The following is an 18,944-nucleotide window of genomic DNA, read 5'->3' as shown; positions in this document are numbered from 1 at the left end:
AAAAAATGTACAAAAACAGTAGTTTACGTAAAAACCGACGAGCACAATTGTACAGCAATTTTCCCGGGCAATTTTCGTGAAATTTTTTTCTCCCCGTTTGCTGTGAGTTTCACGGACCATCCTAGTGGTTTTTTCCTAACGAACTGAAACAAGAGTTGTTCCCCGCAAATACATCAGGGGCATCGGCACTTCCGCGTGAACGTGTCCATTAACGTAACGATCCTAGCGCAGAAAACAAATCTCAGTTGAATTTTCTAGCGAGTGTTAGAGTAATCCACAACTAGAGATCCTCTCGTTACGTGACCCCAGCGCGTGCCTCAAGCCAACTTACGAGATATTTATGCACGCTTGTACCATGTACCCCATACCCTCCCCCTCACCCTATGTACATACAAAAGGTACATGCTAATGCAGAAGCGAAGATTATGTTTGAGAAGGTTGATTCGTTTGTGCATAGCCGATACGTTGGTGGCGTATTTTCATTTTTTTTTTCTCTCAATATTTTTTATGCCGCGAAAAGAAACTACCTTGTGAATGTTGAAGATAAACACGGAAGAGATGAAACAGAGTGGGATTTCTCATCATCGAGTTATTTTGCCGGAGATACGTCTTTAGGACACACTTGTGGTCAGTTTAGAAATCGTCGACGATGGGGTAATCCAACAAATTTAGTGGATTTTTTTTTGTCAATGCACTTTCACTAGCGTGAATGCAGTAAAAACTGAAGGGACACGGATCAAAATATCTTCCATGGATTTTTGTAGAAATATATCGAAAACATTCGAAAAAGAAAATTTTATTTTTAGAGGCAGGGGAGACTCGGGAAGAATGGAGCACAGGATAAAATGGAATGCACCCATTTTCAACACTCTATATTCCAAAACTTTACAATTTATTATTATATATTTTTTTCATAATATTTTTAACGAGAAAACAATAAAGCCGGGATGTACAGAATTCTCCTCTCCCGATTCTACTAGAAACTCGGAACAATTTCAATTATTTCGTTTCGAGAACGTGAAATAAATATTCATAAAATATATTGCCAACTGTAATAAACCACTAATTATTCTTCCCACGACCTGAAACGCGAGAAAATTGGGAAATTTGTGTAGACAATTTCAAGTATTTTCTCAGCGTCAATCATAAAATTTTATAGACAAAATTATCTTCACTTTTTCAATGACGATGAAGAAAAAACGAGTGTCGGTTAATGCAATATGCGCACTAAGCGCCTCCATGAAATTGCTAATCGAATGTTTAATATCAACCGATAATGTTCACATGGAAAAACCGAAGGAACCGATTTCATTATATATCAGTCGAATGTTCAACGATTTTATGAGAGGAATTTCTCTATCGCCGCTATAAATGTCTGCATAAACACCTCGTTTGCACTTATTTCCCCGTCAATCTCCTCTCGTCCTCGTTTCATTACCACGAAGAATTATGAATATTGCGAGTGGAAAAATGATAAGTTGCAACGCGCCATTTTACACGGGTATATTCAAAGTAATCGATAATTATTTGAAAAACCAACAGGCATAACAGGTAGTCAGAGGCCCGTATTACTCCACAGCACACACGCCGATAGGATATAATTCACGGAATGAGATAATGAACGAGAGAAATGGAAATTCAATGAGGCCATCGCAATCATTCAATTTTCCCGTTTTTTTTTCTCCTATTCCCTCTTTTACCTGTATTATCGACCGACGACTACAGTCTACTGACCCATTTTTCACTCACACCCCCGTGAATTCTATTTTATAATTTGTAATTTTTATTATTTCCCAAAAAAAAATGAATAAAGATTGTACAATTTTTTGAAATTTCCAATTTCCCCTGAATTTTCTAAAAATCACACCAAAAAATCATTTATTCATTCATTAAAATTTTTTTATTGAAGTAAATTTCCTCAATATCAGTAAATCCATATAAATATTAACATTTGAAATCTGCAATTAGAATATCTACGGTGAAACAAAAATTTTCTTTTTTCAATTCAGTTTTAAATAAAAAAGTCCCTAGCGTCTAGGAATTTTATCAGCGAAGGGGGGAATCCCCTTTATCTGTGACAACCAAAGGATCTCAAATGAACTTGTAAACGAAAGAGGCTGGGCCCCTGGTGTAACCTGGGGCCCAATCATCCCGTGGAGCGACGCGTATCATGCCTCGCCTCTCTAAAACGAATACACGGATAATCTTTATTCCGTACAGTTAGGTTATATTACGTAAGGCTTGTGGTGGCCTTGCATTATAGCATCATAACCATTCATCCTGTCCGCTCACCTGCAATGCGCCACAATTTGTCCCTCCCGGTGCCTCACGTCAATGTTATATACACGAGTAAATAAACGTCCAACTCAATCGATGGATCGATATGGCTTATCAGGATTTTATCCCTTCGATCCAACCCTATTTTCAACAGCTCTCACCAACTTGTGCTTGGCTCATTGAATATGTTTGCCGGTTCAGCTCGTCGATATTTCTCGTTTGACTACACATATAAAAATTTCTCGCAACTTCATCGTACAAGGAAAAAAATATATGAAAGTTCTGGGTAATATATGGACATGTTTTTATTTAAATTTGTGTAGCAACAATTGAAACTGTCGAACGTCTTTCTCGGATTACAGCGTGAGTATCTGAAATGATAAGCCCTTTGTTGATAATCATTTAATTATTATCAGATTCAAGGTCAACTGGATCGTTTTCAGAAAAATCATTTTTTTCGTTCTCCCAATTTGCCGGAATTTTCTAGTATAAATAGATATTAAAATCATCAGAAAACGGATTTTCTGATGATTTTAATAATTATCAGAATCAATTACAACATTCAAATTGATTCTAATAATTATTTTTTTCCCGCGTAATTTCATGAATCTGCAATTACCTGAGTTTCAGTTCAATATCGAATGCAGCGATCGTTGATTATCGATTATTCGAGATAACTGAATTATCTGAGACTGAAAAAGGTGAAAGCAAATGGTGGATTGGCCCCCGCGCAGAAGACAAAATGGCGACTTCCTGCGAATCCTTTAGCCATATCGATACCGTTCGATCACACTCGATTAATTATTTGGAACGGGGGACCGATTGACGTCAGGTTAATCGCGGTGCGATGTATCGCCCACCTCAGGCCCCTGAATATGCATTTTATCGCGTGCGTATATGTAAGGTATGTGCCGGGTGAATACACCCACAGAATCTCAATCACCCGATTATTTCCTCCCGTGCATTTTCACTCGTCCAACAAATATCCGGAACATTTTCGACATGCGAGTGAAATTATCCGATTACGACAGATTCATTAATCGGTCGTTCAAAAATTTACGATTTTTCGCACATTTTCGTCCAATGGAAATGATAAAAAATGAAATTCACAGGAATTTTTACCGTCATTATAAAAAGGGCTGTATTACGCGGTTGAAAGATTTTTGATGGAATCTCCCTGTGGATTTGGAAATGTCCAGGATTTTTTTAGCAATAATTCGGAGTTTTGGAAGAATAATTCAATGAAATTCCTTGTCCACAAAATCCACGAAAACCCGAGAACTCGAATTTCGAGGTGCTGAGAAATTTCCAATTTTTCCAAATCCCCCAGTGCAACTTATTCCCGATTTTTTTGTACGATTCACCCGTCCCCACAGGCATAATTAACCATTCGAGTATATTACCGACGACAATAGCCGAACGGTTATAATTGCCGGTGTGAAAAAAGCGCGATTCAATGGAGCATGTCGAAGCCAACGCACAAGGATTCCGCGGAACGTTGAGCCCAGGTTGAGCAAAACTGTCGTAAACAATTTCACCTGCAGTATGCAATAGAAATGCGACTGCTGAAAGAGTGCCAGTGGGTGTTGGCACGAATGGACCAGCAATATATCATCCAGCAGGCGGAACAATCGACCTACGGAATAACAATTTCAATTGCTCCCCCCCAAAGCAACCACTAATTCTCATCAACGACAATTTACCAATTGTCAAACGACATCTGGTGATATATATAATCCCAGCAGTTTCACAAATCGACATTGTGTTATCCAAAGCGCAGTATATATCGAAATTACATAACACGTGCAAAGGGGAAAGCTCTTTAATGCGACAGTTTATCATGACTGATATAAATATTTCTCAGTTGCCATGGGACAGTGGTTAACATGTTTCAACTGCTGTTGGGTACCTAAATATAATTTTCACCCATTGATTTATCGTGGCACGATCATTTCTCTCGATCTGTGCGACACAATGTCGAGGCGAATGGAAATAGATATGAATTTAGCGGGGCGAAAGTATGTGGCGTATTTTGAGGAAAGTATCTCCAGGTATTTTCTACTCCGGTGTCCAAGGAATTTCGGGGGAGACTATTAACTCCTATGAATTTTCCCCTCATGTTTAGGGTAGGAGTCTTGGAAAATTTCTGAGCGAAGAATTTCCCGGGAATGTTTTTATTGAAAGGTCATTGTGTTGTGGAAAAAATGGGGAATTATCTCGCGAGATATTTCAATTCAGAAATTTCAATGGTAATTTTTCAAAGGTACACTTGAAATAAAATTAATAAAAATATACTGAATTAATTAATTAAAATCTCAATTATCTTAATTTTTCAATCATTTCCAGAGGAACGAATTCAATAAAATACTTGAAGTAAATTCAATTGAATGTAAAAGTGGAACAAGATTGCAGTAAAATTGACATAAAAACTAAAATGTTTTTTCGTTTGTTGTATGATTTCAGGTTCGAGAACTGGTGGAGAGGTGTACGTGCCCAACGCAATTCCCAATGATTCGCGTATCAGAGGGAAAATACAGAATTGGTGATACCAAAGTGCTGATATTCGTTAGAATCCTCAGAAGTCACGTTATGGTTCGAGTGGGGGGTGGTTGGGACACCCTGAGCCACTACCTAGACAAGCACGATCCCTGTCGATGTCGTACCTGTGAGTCTATTTTTTTTAATCATTATCCTCCAACTATCCGTCAACCACTCTCCATATTTCCCAACGCCATCATGTTCTTCACCTAGAACATTCAGCGTTTTATTACAGCCATTTTATTTTCGGTTTGATCGCCTAGTCGTGTTGCATTCACCTGAATCTACCATTTATGATGTTACACGCTGTGGATTTACATACAAAGATATCATCATCACGACTTTAATCTGCATCACTGTCGTTCAAGTCGATTTATTTTTATCTGTTGTTTTTATTTTTATTTTGCTTTTTCATTTTTTCCCCAGCTCATCGCTCGATGATCTCCGCTAAGCTCATACAAAAGGCCGGAGGATCATTTGATCTTTGCAGCGCGCAGGTGCATTACGAAAGGTATTTGAATTTTATTCATTCAGATTTATTAATTAATCATTTCGCGTGAATTTTGATGAAGATCATCCAAAAATACATGAAATTCTTAAAATAGTAAATTCAATCAATTTATTCATTTAAACTGCATAATTCCCCCTAATTTCCTCAAGTTTTCTCTACCTTCAAGTTTAGTGGAACAACTGAACTAAATACATATCCAATAAAATTATCAACAATAAAAAAATATTTTCCTAAATTTAGTATCCAATTATGTTAATGAAAAGATTTTAAATTGCCTGAATCAAAAAATTAATTCGCCTCCATATTAACGTAATTAAAAAATATAATTATTTAAATTTGATAAATTATAAATGAGCGATAAATCAAATCAGTAGAATTTCGAAAATGAAAAAAGGGAGGTGAATATTCCCCGAACTGAACCCATTGAAATTTTGTCTAATGAAGATCACCTCCGAGAACTCGCAGGAGTTCAGTGTCGAGTGTTGGGTCATGCCCTGGTACAGTAAACCAACAGCAATCCCTCCAGACACCAAGAAGCATATCGACAAATCGATCACGATCACCCACCCCCCACAACGCGGGACGTAACCACCACCTCGGCGATGATCTCAAAAGATCGGGCAATCGTTCCCGGAGTCCAACACCCCAGACCAAGTTAACGAGTCCGGTTCGCCAAGGGAGTGACCTTGAGAGTAAATCAAGATCGCGATCACCAACACCCAAGTCGAATGCACCAACCGGAAGCCCTACATTCAAACCGGAAGTCAATAAATCTGGTCGCACGAGTCCTATCGACGCCACGAGAAAAGCTCTCAACGAGGAAATACGACAAGTCAAGTACGATGGAAGATCCCAGATGTATCACAGCCGACATCAGGATAATTATCAGGTATAATTGCTCTACCTAAAGGAGCAAGATAATTAATTAAATAATGGCAAAACGGTGGATTTTTTCTGCATTAATCACATGGATAATTTGTCAAAAAATTTAAAAACGTGAATTTTGTCTGCATATACCTGTGGAACATCCTTAAGAATCATTTAATTATTATCAGATTAAAAGTCAAATTGATGCTTCTGTCAATTAATTTTTTTTAATTATTAATTTTTATCATAGTTCAACGTCGGATATATATTTGTCCCCCGTTGGTTGAAAATAAAATTATTGCAGCTACCTTCTTCATGATTGAAACAAACTCTAAAAAAAGAAATGACGCGTAATTTGAAAATTTGTTTGGCTTGCAGGATCCGAAGAAAGATCTCCACCAGGAGATTCGTTCAAAAGTGCCTCTGTCCGAGGACTTTTCAAAACGATATGTCGTGGAAGGTGGTGTAGCAAAACGAACAGACAGAGACGACACACCGAAGTACGAGCCCTCGATCTACAACTACAAGTGCGGAAGAGTGGATTCTACAAGTCGTAGCCCAACACCAAGTCCACCAGCGATTAAAGAGGAGGTTGAGACATTTGGTAAATCGGGCCACGACGGTGAACATTCTGACAACGGTAGTGAAGTGTCTGACGAGGGATACAGAAGTTTGGGTACTGTACAACCACCACTGATCAACGGTACACCAGCAACGATTAACCATACATCGCCCACGGTTGTCGCCTGTCAAAGTGAGTCATTTGACACACGACGTTGAGCCTCTTATTCAATTATTTTTTAACTCCACGATTACACTGAATAATCTCACCACTTCACACATGGCTTGGTCTTTGATACCGTTTATGCTAATTGGCTGCAGTTGTCAAGTCATCCAGCTTTTCAATTTACACTTTAAACATTTCTAACTCATTCTATTCACTTCTATTTTTTTTTATTTTTTTTATTATCCAAAAAGATGCCAACTTTGTAAATAAATTCACGTCAGAAGAGATAAAGATGATGATGATGATGATTAGTTGAATAATTAAATAATGAAATGATAAATAGTTTGAGTTTTTTAGGCTCGCGGAAAAATTTATTATAATTTTTAAATCAATAAATTGGCATTTTATAGATTTGGAAGTTATTCGATTACTTTCTAATCGTTTTATTAAAAAAATATCGGAGTAGCTACCAACTTCATAAATAAATTAATCCCAGTAAAATAGAGAAAGATAATCATTAACATGATAATGGAATAATAAATAATTGACATTTGGTAGACTCAAGAAAAAGTTTACCGCAATTTTAAAATAATGAATTCCCTGAGAGAAAATTGATTTTTCGGAGAAAAGTTAAAAAAAGACAGTTTTTTTTGTGGAAAATTGTAATTTTGTACACGTGAATAATATTATTGCAAAATGAGGTTTAATGAAAGGCTCAGCTACGAGTGCAGAGGAGTTTGAAGTGAAAAAGGAAAAATGGCAAAAACTTGGATATCCTTAAATGTAATTTCAATTAATTCGAAACAACCCCGGTATCAATCGAACCGATCATTATCATACGATATTGAACACGAAGCCACTGTGAATCGACCTCGATTTCCCATGTACCTGTTGCCATCCCATCACCGACAATCGAGTGAAATCGTACCGTCAAAGCCAATAAAAATTCCCAAACCCATTCACAAGAAAGTGCGAACATGATTGAAAATGTGAGAATACGAAAGATGGATGAGTTACATCCGCGATATATTGCAGCAGGGAGTCTCCACCCGATGCTGCACGTATCTCTCATTCCACATACCAGTCATCGAACTTAATAAACCATTTACCGTGATATTTTATCGCACCGGGGATAAGGATAATAATGGAGTGTGGCTGTCGTTTATTAACTCACAAATCACATGCTCCAGAGTGTACCCTTGTACCCGAGTAACTGGATAATATTGCGCACCGAGTAATTACCAATACCTAAAACTTTCAACAATTTTTTTTTTCCCACCGAGAAAAACACACGGAGAAAATTATTTCATCATTACGTTGATTTTTTTTCATTTCCACAAGTCATCGAAATCTAACGAATTAATTCATAAAATATCCCAACAAATTTCTTTCGATTGATTTTTTATTACTTCTCTGAATTCGATAAAATTTTCTGTACAAATTCCACGTTTTATAAAAATACATGAATTAAAAAGTGAATAATAAAAAAACGACGGATACCTGAAAACCGCGGTCTTGACGGAAAATAGATCGATTCGACAGATTGGTCGACTCGCGTTTAAAACAATCGATCTTTAAAAGATCGATCCTGGAAAAATCGTAAAAACCCCTGGAACCCGTCAAATATCTTTCTCGGAGAAGATATAATAGTAATAAAAAAAACTAGTACTTAATTCCCCATGAGTCTGAATCGTGCGCACGTCGTCCCGTTGTCCTCGAGTCCATCTCTACCTTTCATTATTCTCCATCTCACTTGAATGCTCTCACCCGTAGCTCCCACATCGTCGTGACGATGCCACCGTGGGACCAACGTCGGCTATACACCACACACTAGGGGTATATCCCCTGGTCCCTCACGAGTTCGGACCACCCCGTAGATAGTAGAGCATTAATATTCAAAGTACACGAAAGCCACATACGCCTGATACATGTGCATTATATACGTACACAAATTTTTTGTTAAAACCACGAAGAAGGCTCAACTGACATTTAGCGTACGTTTTCTAGAGAAGATAATATGCCTGAGCTGTTCGAACTGCGAGAAGACTGTAATCTTCGTGTCGGAAAATTTTCCCGCAAATTAATTAACTCATCATGGAACTCATTTATTAATTAATCATGAGAGAATCCGAAGAATTCAGTAGCGAAGAAGTGACGTGTACAATTTTTAAGGAATATCTCGGAATCTGGGGGAGGTGGTGAAATTTTTTATTGAACCTTTCTTGTAGACTGAAATGAGAACTAGAAAAAAGGATATCACAAAAATTTTGATAACTCTCTCAGATTTAGAGATATTTTACAAAGACTTGATTATTAGCTGAATCGATCGACTTGTTGGATTCCTTTCGCTAAATTCAACGAATTAATTTTTTCATTTCTTTATTTTCATCCGCCATTCACATTTCGCGACGCGAACAATTCCTTTCTCACCATCTGGCAAATACGAGTTTTTTTAAATACTTAGACTAATTAAAATATTCTATTTTCCTTTTTTTTTGAAATGCAACAAATAGTCCGTTAAATTCGCCCGTAATTCAAGATGACCCTAGACCCCTCAAACCTCATCCCAGGTGCAAAAAAGGACTGATCCCCACAGGTGAGGCCACAACCGGCCCGATATATTGTAACATCAAACCCAAGAACACCGAGAAACACAAGACATTATCCCGTGACACGAGTCTGTCCATTTGCCCACGCGTTGTGGCTAACAACCGAGGTGGACAACGATTCACAGGTATGCGAGACGAATTTGGTGGGTTTGGTAATGGGCTATCCGCCGAAAGAAAGAAACAGAAAAAAAAACAACCGCACACGACTCTTAAAGGGTGGAAAAAAAAAGAAGAGCCGCGTGGGACGAGTGTGGCACTCACGAGACTAAAACTCCCAACTTTATCCACCGATATTTTATCTCTCCGCGAAAACAACAGCGAAATTATTTCTGACACGTTGCACTTACGCTCCAACAGACGATAAAAAACAAAGTTATGCAATGATTTTGCGCGATATTGCGCGTAAATAAAATTAATTTCAATATCGAATGAACATTTATGGTCATTTATCCGGAGCTAGCAGGTTGGCATGACCAAACAAATCAGGACGAATTCAGACAGAAAAAATATTTCTGGCTCAACGAAAAAGAAAAAGAATTCTATGTATTCCCTTAAAAATTATTTTCAATATCGAAAAACTAATGAATATTACCCAATATTATCAATAATAATCAATTATTATTAATACTGAATAAAATGTCATTATATTGTTTTTTATTATGCTCATAAAAATGACGGTTATTGAAATTTGCATTAGTGACTCAGAAATAAATAAATGACTAATGAATAATAATGAATGATTTTATTTGATCATGTCGATAATGGAAATCTTATAATCACAGGGCTAAAATGAAAAACTGATCTTATGCTTACAGAACAACCGTCACCCCCGCGACCGGAAGTGGAGCGCTCGTGCGTCGAGACCGACAGCATCGAGACAGGTCTGCGCAAGACAAAAACCGGAAGTCCCCGTGCATCGCCATCCCGGAGTATTCCAGGTGATCGTACCACTCGTGCACAATCAATGGTACGAGAGAACAGCAATCTCTCTCGTTGTTCATCAGGAAGCAGAACACCGAGAGAGGGTAACTCAAGCCCTGAGGGAAGTCCTCTCAAACGAAATGGATTACGAACTAGCATGCGTAAACCACCAGCTGGTACACTGACAAAAACTCACCATCAGAGTCATTCACAAAGTGGCAGTAGCACCTGGAACGGTCGTCAATCGAAACAGCGTCCAGGCTTGTCATCAGATACCTTTGTTAATCCAACAGCAGCCATTAATGGCAATGTTAATCGTGCCTCACCGTCATTGAATTTCTCCAGGAAGAATACAAACAGACAGAGTCTACCAAAGACATCCATGAATGGTGTACAGTACGACAGAAATGGTAGGAGAATAAAGCCGACAACTAGTGTTTCGCTGCAGTCATCGCCAACCAAAGTTGCCAATCCCTTGTTAGAGCAGATACTGCAGAAAGTTGGACATCTGCAGGACGACAAGCAGGTGGTGCAGAAGCTCCAGGATTTGTTGAGAAATTATCAGGATAGCAGCGATGGTGAGCCAAATCTTGAATTTACGAGGGCGTGGATTGATGGTAATGGTACTGTTGCATTGCCCCAAGAGGGACACGTATCAACGAGTCCAAGAAAGGATCCCAAAGCAACCAATGAGAGGGGTTTTTCAAGAATACCAGCGCCTGTGTACAAACGGGCAATGTCTGTCAATTCCGACAGCATTTGAAATTCCATACACCGTGAGGATTATTCCAGGGTGGAACTCAGTGATTCAGGGCCACCAAGGGGTTCTAGAATTCCCGTTAAGACGGATAAGAGGCCTATTTCCATAGCGAATTGTCGGGCCTGACGGATCAAACAGTGAAGAGTTGAAAGAACATCATAATTTCACGTTGATGCATCAATCAATTTTTGACCTGTTAATTCGCAGAACGAGTTGAAATCAAATAAAAAGGGAACGCAACGAAATGGAACGAGAACCGCAAATTCGGGGAAGTCCCTTTTTTGTTACTTACTGCGGCCAGTTTCAGAAGTTACTCATAGCTGACGTTACGATAAAGCCATTCAAGGAAGTAGCCTTGTGCTTTTATTATATTACTTTTTCATTTCGATTTATCGTAGTTTATTTTCCAAATGGTGCAGCGTGAAAATACCTCGGTGATACCCAAGCTGATGAAGCTGGGATGGTGCTTAATGGAGAGAATAGTAGTTGATTGATTGATTATCGATCTATTGCTTTTCATCGCGAAGAGTAAGAGCTTTTCTTTTTCGTCTAGGCTAAAATTTAATTAGCGATGAAAATTGCGCGTAGGATTAAGCGTTAAGTGTCCTGCGTTGTTGAATTTTCTTCGGACAATTACTGGGAGATGAGATTCGGAAAAATTATTCATTTGAATAAAGCCGAAATGGAAAAATATCGGTGAAATGCGAGTAACCGAGTGATTCGTATATTTTTTTAACGATGTAAGATCGAAAATATGTTTTATCGTGTAGGATTAGGTCGAATAATCTCGATTCAAATGAATGATCTTTCTGGAGTTTTAGATTGGAGATTTCAAGTGAAATACCAATACATCACGATTATCACATGACATCGGTTAATTACGCATATTGATGAGATTACATTAAACAATCTGAAGTTGATAAACGAATTTTTCGATAAATTTCGATGCGCTGAAATAGGCTATTCTTGTTTTCATCGATCTACGATCGTTTTCTTTACAAATTTATTTATTTATATAGTCTATCGGTTGTATTTATCAAAGACGATTTAATTACGCGTTGATGCAGGGAGATGAGTAAATACTATTGGTAACGTATACCGAGATGAGAGGCTAGAATACGAGAAGGAGGCAATGATTTAAAAAATAAAATGCCAACTTATATCAGAGAATAAATCCTTCAGACTGCACTGAATATCCTAACGTCTGACAATTGTCATTCCAGTGTTTAAACATTTTTTATACCAAAATCATGTAGAAGCCTTTTTGTATGTAAAAACGAAGAGTTTAAAATAAAATAGTGTCTTACGTGCACTGACAGTTCTATTCACTCGAGCTTAGACTAACGAATAGAGCAGATAACGTATACAAGTGAGAAATAAATAAAAAAAAATTATAGTGAAAGTCGTACAAAAGTGATTTTTTGACGAGAGACTAAATTCAAAAATGCCCAAAACTATTTTTAGTAGCGCGTGTATAGTTGATAATAATCAATTTTCTAGATTAATACCAGCAGATGTGAATTCTAAACGATAAAATAGTAGAGCCGTTGAATATTCCCAGTGATGAAAATATTAAATCAAATTCAATAGTAGATCACCTTATAATGTTGTTTCGTTAATGAATTTGTGTAATTATCTATTGAAATAACCCACACGAAATCAAAATGTATCGATGACTTTGAGAGTACATGACATTATAAGTCACTGGCTGGCAAATAGCCGCCCACGTACGCCATTGTAATGGCTAATCTAAGTAACCCCTTCTACATTATTTTCCGAACAAAAGATCCATGAATAATTAAAAAACAACACTTCAATGTTCCAGATAAAGGTGTCATCACTACCCGTTCTTTCTCGTTATTTTATAATACCCAACTACCAGAAATCATCGATGATCGATGACCTATCATTAAGTCATAACAATAAGTTTAGTACTTGTCAATGTTACGAATGAATGAATTACAATAATCCATAATAGCTATTATTTTTTCAACAATTACCGTTGTATCTTTATTATTTTCACCGTAACAGAGAGGATTTGACGAGTTTTACACTGAAATAAATCCGTGAAAGTGAGCAATGAAAAAGAAATACTTCAGATGGATTATGTTTTTTTTGTCCCTTTCCCTTCTGGTAGTTTTAATCTGTTGATTAGAATTCAAAAGGGAGAATCCGCAGGCATGGCAGCTGAGTAAAGGCATTAGGTGAGAACTGTGTCAAACTCGAGGCGACACGTTTGCCACACGTATTTATCGTATACGAATAGAACGGGAGGGAGAAAACTGGGCCCATTATAAGTCCCCAATACTGTAGGTACGATCGTCCTTGCCGGATATGGTGAGACCGGCTATTCTCGTGCCCCTCGAGTATATCTGTACAACTCTCATCGTTACTAACAAATGCTACGGCAATTCATGTGCTCAATGGTGTGCAAATAAAGAAATAGATGATTTTTTTTTATAACGTAATGTGTGGTCAACAATGCTAGTCGCTAATAACAACGTCAAACGTTTGTCTCGCATCGCTGAGTGGGAGGGACTGTCTGATGGAAATGAAGATGCCCTGGAGTTTGATGGGATCGTTAAGAAGATCAATAGACTGAGAGACTGATGCCAATCATCCGGCCAAATTATTCTGTCTTTTACACACAAATTGTTCGCATTTATTTGTGATGAGCCATGGAAAGTTTTGAAAAATTTCAAAATATTGAGTTTGTTCTTTTGATTTATTTTGACTGGCATCGAAGTGAGGCCCAAAATGAATTCCTACAAATGGAAATAAATTTTTCAGAACTCAAATTTGGAGGGAATTTTTTAAGGATTATTGCAATTATACACATTTCCGCAATTGGTAGACGTCAGGTGAATTTTACTGTAAGAATTGATGAAAAATCGATAAATTTTGGAAGTTTAGGGAAATGCTATGGGGTTTTGAGTGGCATTACAGTTATTTTTTGACACTGAAGTAACAAATTGGTTCCGTCCACTTTACCAATGAAACCAACCGCAAAATCACCAATTCAAATATTGGCCTCTGACACGTAGCTGTCACCTCAAGACAAATTGAACTGTCCCCAAAGTCCGTGAGATAAAACTAGCTATTAACAAAGTTCAGAACAATGTTGACTTAGAAAGTGCACCGAGAAGTATCCATATGTCATCCCCCCCACGAAGAGTCTCTTCCGGTTGCTTCTAGAATAAAATGGCGCTTCTCTCAGGCTCGGAGTTTATCCTAATCGGTACATATTCTGAAATTCAATGGATTTTCGGTGAAAGTTCCGTCGAATTCCCTGAATTTTCCTCCTTAAGACTGTTCTGCCCCCTTTTACCTAAAATTCCCAGTTTTTCGACTTTTCAGAATTTTATTTTATATTTTATTTTTATTTATTGTTGTGCAATAATTTGTCGGTGTTTTTTCTTCAGTTTTAGGAATTATTGAAAAATTTTTTTAATTTTAATTTCTCGTGTCAATGAAAATTTAACGCTGCTTAATTCAATATAGCTTTTTCTTTGAATTGCCACGTGCTCTTCGATAATATCCAATGATTTTACTAGGTAATATATGCGAGATATATCGAGAGGTATCTGAGTGTCCGCGAAGCTGGTTCCTCGTGGGCGGTACACAGGTGCCTCCGGGCACTTGGACGTCTCAAGCCAAGATACGCGTTAAGGTATATTTCAACCCACGCATTACGACATACGCACTTGTACTTCAGTACGTGTACGAATATATATTCGTTACCGAATGCCGGATGGTACAGATCATATTAATGCATTTTCCATGTTGTTGTCGTGCGAATAAACTCGCGTTATTTCTTCCCGCACTAGACCACCATTTGTAATTATTTATCACGTGCATTGTTGAGCGGTCATCGGACAATTGTCAATTTGTATTGTGAAAATTACCGTGTCGTTGGGTTTGTGTAGGACAGGGTCTATCCCACAAGAGGAAAATTATTTCACTTGTGAAATTCACCGACTTCTCAAAATTTTGCTAATTCATATTTTTATATTCCACTATTTCACGATTTTGTTCACGACTATTTTCATTCAACAGTAGAGAATAATTAATCATTTATGGATGTTATCAATTTTCATTGATTCCTCCGTGAAATTCGAAGTTGTTGAGATAGAAATTTCGTTTAAATGGTATTTTTTATATTTTTGTTGAGAAATTGAATTTTTATTGACTCATTCTGGTTTTAGAACACGCGGGTAAAAATTCTTTGGGAGTCAATTGATTGCACAATGACTGAACATCAGAATAAATAAAACTAAATATTATTTCTCGGTGTGTCCACATTCCCGGGACTTTCTCGACTAGATTCCCATAATCAATCCTCGGTGAATCGCAAAAACAACTTGGCAAATTGGCATTGGGGTCAAGGCACGTCCTTGATGATTATTTTCGTCCAGAAGAGCGATTCACCCGAGACAATTGTCCTTTGTCACTTGGAATCTATATTAAATTGGTACAGCAGTGAGATTCATGCACAATGCCCTCATCTGCGGCTCCCCGAGGTACATTTTTTTTTCCACTAATGAGGGGTTAATGACAGCTTGTGTACCCACGGTCTTGGAATTGTGGTGATGATGCACACGAGTGCCGACACTACCGAGAAGATATTCACCGAGAAATGCAGCATCTTCGGGAGAAATTGTCCCTGGATTTATGAGAATCGCATTCCCAGTGAATTCTCCAAGAAATGAATTACACCGCTGGAGACTGATACAGATGAATAAAAATAAAAATAAAACAAATTCTATGTACCTGAAGTGCTCTATACAAAAATTCTAACATAAAAGATGAAAATGTATTCAAGTTTTAATGAATCATTGACGGCGCTGCAAATCTTGAATTTCGAAATGTCGGAAAAATGGAAATCGAAATTCTTATTTATATAGCGGAGAGCCTGGCAAAATGGGAGTTTTTTTTCTCCTCAAAAAATGTTGGAGACTGCAGTCTAAAAGTGCCCCAGTGTTTTTTTGCGAATTGAATTTTTTCTTTCAATTATTCTGAAATTGAAATTTAAATTGAAAAATGAAATTTCTTGAGATCTCAGGTCGAAGAATTATTGTTCTTAATCTGACATCCACGTAATTGGATTGATAATCGGTGATCTCTGTAATTCCCCTTGAGGAATCCTCTCAAGAATTCTCTAATGATTCCCATCGACACAATGCCCCGACCTTCCGCATACGAATAACCTGGAAAATAATCCCTCCGTGACGCAATTTCAGTTGACATTCTCATCGTCAACAGTACAAAAGCCATTCACCACTGATGCTGCCAAGAAAAAACAACAAAAATATTTTCCCATGAAAATTTATGAGTACGAGATACACCGACAAATACCCGAGGTCCTGGCATTATATCATTCCCTCCCGGATGTATTCACGAGGACATTCATCTTTATTCCAATTGATAAGACAAATGGAGAGATATCCAGTGACACCTGGAATGTTAGCAATTGTCATATTGACAACATTGAAGACCCCCCAGTCATCGTTCAGAATTTTTAGAAAAAAATCGAATTGCAGGGATTTTTCGATCGGTTTTCCGATGGCGATTCAGCGGCAAAAAATCACGGAAATTCAGTGGAATTTAAAATGTTTAAAATAATATCAGGGGAATTCTGAAATTAATATGAAAAATATAATAATGTAAAACATTTACAGTATTTATATTTTCATTGTTATTTATTCATTGGCAAATTCGACTGAATTCATCATGAATTCAAGAACAATTCAGGAGAATTTGGAACTCGATTTGAAAAATTTCCACAATTTTTTGTTTAAAAAATTCATTCAGATCCCCAAAATACAAGATTTTTCAGTTTAATTATTTCCTAAAAAAAATTGAAAAAAAAAATCTAAGAAAAATGGGAAATTCACAAATTCCCTGAATTTTCATTATCATTTTCCAAAATCTCCCAAATTTTCCCCGAAATTCGAAATAATATCCCCAAACGTATGATTAATTAGAGAAATCCTGCGCTCAGTGAATTTTTCGTTGCTACCGCAAGATAATCCATCAATTGAACGGCTGACCGACAAGTCCCCACAAGGAACGAAGAAAATTTTCAATTGGACGATGAAAAAAAAAATGAATAAATAAACAAAACAAAAAAAATAATGGCAAAACGACTGGAGAGACAGGACAATAGAGACTGCGCGGTAGAGCTCAAGCTTCTGCCCACGCAGTTGCTTGTAAACTACTGCTTTTAGATTCCGTTTGTCGTCCATTAAAATCAGGGGGACTTGAATTATCCCGGATACGTCAACAGTAGCAATACGAAACATTTAGCAACGAGTTCCCTATGGTACCCAAAAGTGATGGTGAATGGATCTGAAATCCAATGCCGGGGTGAATAATTTCTCAAGTCTATATCCACGCCCGTACAACATTTGTATACAAATAAATTTCTTCATGTGGAGCTAATCTTGTATTGATAGATGATCGATCGACTGGATCTTGACATTGCACAGCATTTCGACCCAATTAATGATCACTTTTAGTCACGTGTGCTGCAATATGCGATTGCACAATCCTTTTTCCTTTGTCCAGGGATAGGGCTCTCACATAATGGATAGGTGAATATTTATTCTTATTTATGAGTAATGGAGAATTGCTCGAAATTATTTTACGGTGGATAACCACGAGTTGATGGCCTATTCATTGGGGGAATCATTGCGTCACTCGAAATTGAAATTATGTGAAATCATTTAAAATCATGAAATCGGAAGCAGAAGCTCTGGAAATCGCGAAGTCGATTTGAAATCACGGGGAATTAATCGTGATATGAGTTCAATTGCTGATTGAGATAGTCAGCCAGTGAAAAATCAATTTTTCTGAGAAAAGGGGGAACTTCAATTATTTTTTGCAGGGAACGTGTGAAAATCAGAAAAATTTTAGTAATTATTATATTTCTCTGACTTGAAAATTGACACCGGGGAAAAATTCGAGATATTTTTGGATTTTTTGTTATTATTTATTTATTTCCTCCGAATTATTTATTTCCTCCGAATTCTCGCACCGAGGGAATATAACGAGAAATTTCGGAACAGCGAAATTTTTCGGGATTCCCCGAAAAATATAACGCATTTTCCCTATAAATTAAAATTAAATTTTACTGAGATGGAGATGATTGTAATTATTATGTCATTTTATTAATTTTTGTTATTGAATTATGAAAATGATTAGGATTCATTGAAGGTAAGATATTCTGTTTCATTCGTCATCCGTAATTAAGATGAAAGAAATTCTAATTATCGATAGTGAATTGACAAATTGGTATTACTTAATCCCTGGAGGAGGTAATCTAATCTTTTACCCTTGAATTTCTCGGAAGTAATTATTAACGTCGATTTTAATTATGAGAAATGGAACAGAATTCGTGACAAGTGGATTCAAAAAAATTTCGATTTATACTTGTAATTTTGTAAATAAAAAAATGAGAACTCGAAATAAACGAAATTTTTATTCTTCGATATTGATTTTTCCCCATACCCATACGTCTCCAGTTAATTTATGACATGACATATTAATCTGACTCATAAAAATATTTACACACCCCAAGGCCACCAACAACTTCCCAATTAAATATCTCAGTTGTAATTGGCAATATCTCGTCACAGTTTTCCCCATATTTTAACCGCCAAATAAAACTGAAAAAAGCGACAGATATGTATGAAAAAAAAAACGACAAAACAGAGATGTGAGATGCAATCGCCA

General features: G+C 37.0%; 1 protein-coding gene across 2 annotated transcripts in view; it reads left to right on the top strand.

Moving 5' to 3' along the window:
• The window catches only part of pigs (pickled eggs), a 45,684-nt gene extending 32,383 nt beyond the window's left edge, over positions 1 to 13,301 (top strand). Inside the window, exons 4-8 of one of the 2 annotated variants that reach the window (XM_011304790.1) lie at positions 4,741 to 4,942; positions 5,242 to 5,326; positions 5,792 to 6,215; positions 6,572 to 6,947; positions 10,345 to 13,301. In XM_011304790.1, the coding sequence (XP_011303092.1) occupies positions 4,741 to 4,942; positions 5,242 to 5,326; positions 5,792 to 6,215; positions 6,572 to 6,947; positions 10,345 to 11,213 (1,956 nt within the window). In that variant the 3' untranslated portion in view covers positions 11,214 to 13,301. Of the gene's footprint in view, positions 1 to 4,740; positions 4,943 to 5,241; positions 5,327 to 5,770; positions 6,216 to 6,571; positions 6,948 to 10,344 lie in introns of both variants that reach the window. The other variant, XM_011304782.1, reaches the window with a different exon arrangement.
• Positions 13,302 to 18,944: the final 5,643 nt, after the last annotated feature.

This window comes from Fopius arisanus, unplaced genomic scaffold (genome assembly GCF_000806365.1).
Source record: "Fopius arisanus strain USDA-PBARC FA_bdor unplaced genomic scaffold, ASM80636v1 scaffold00002, whole genome shotgun sequence".
Lineage (NCBI taxonomy): Eukaryota > Metazoa > Arthropoda > Insecta > Hymenoptera > Braconidae > Fopius > Fopius arisanus.
The sequence above is the reverse complement of the archived record's forward strand: the minus strand, read 5'-3'. Positions and strand labels throughout refer to the sequence as shown.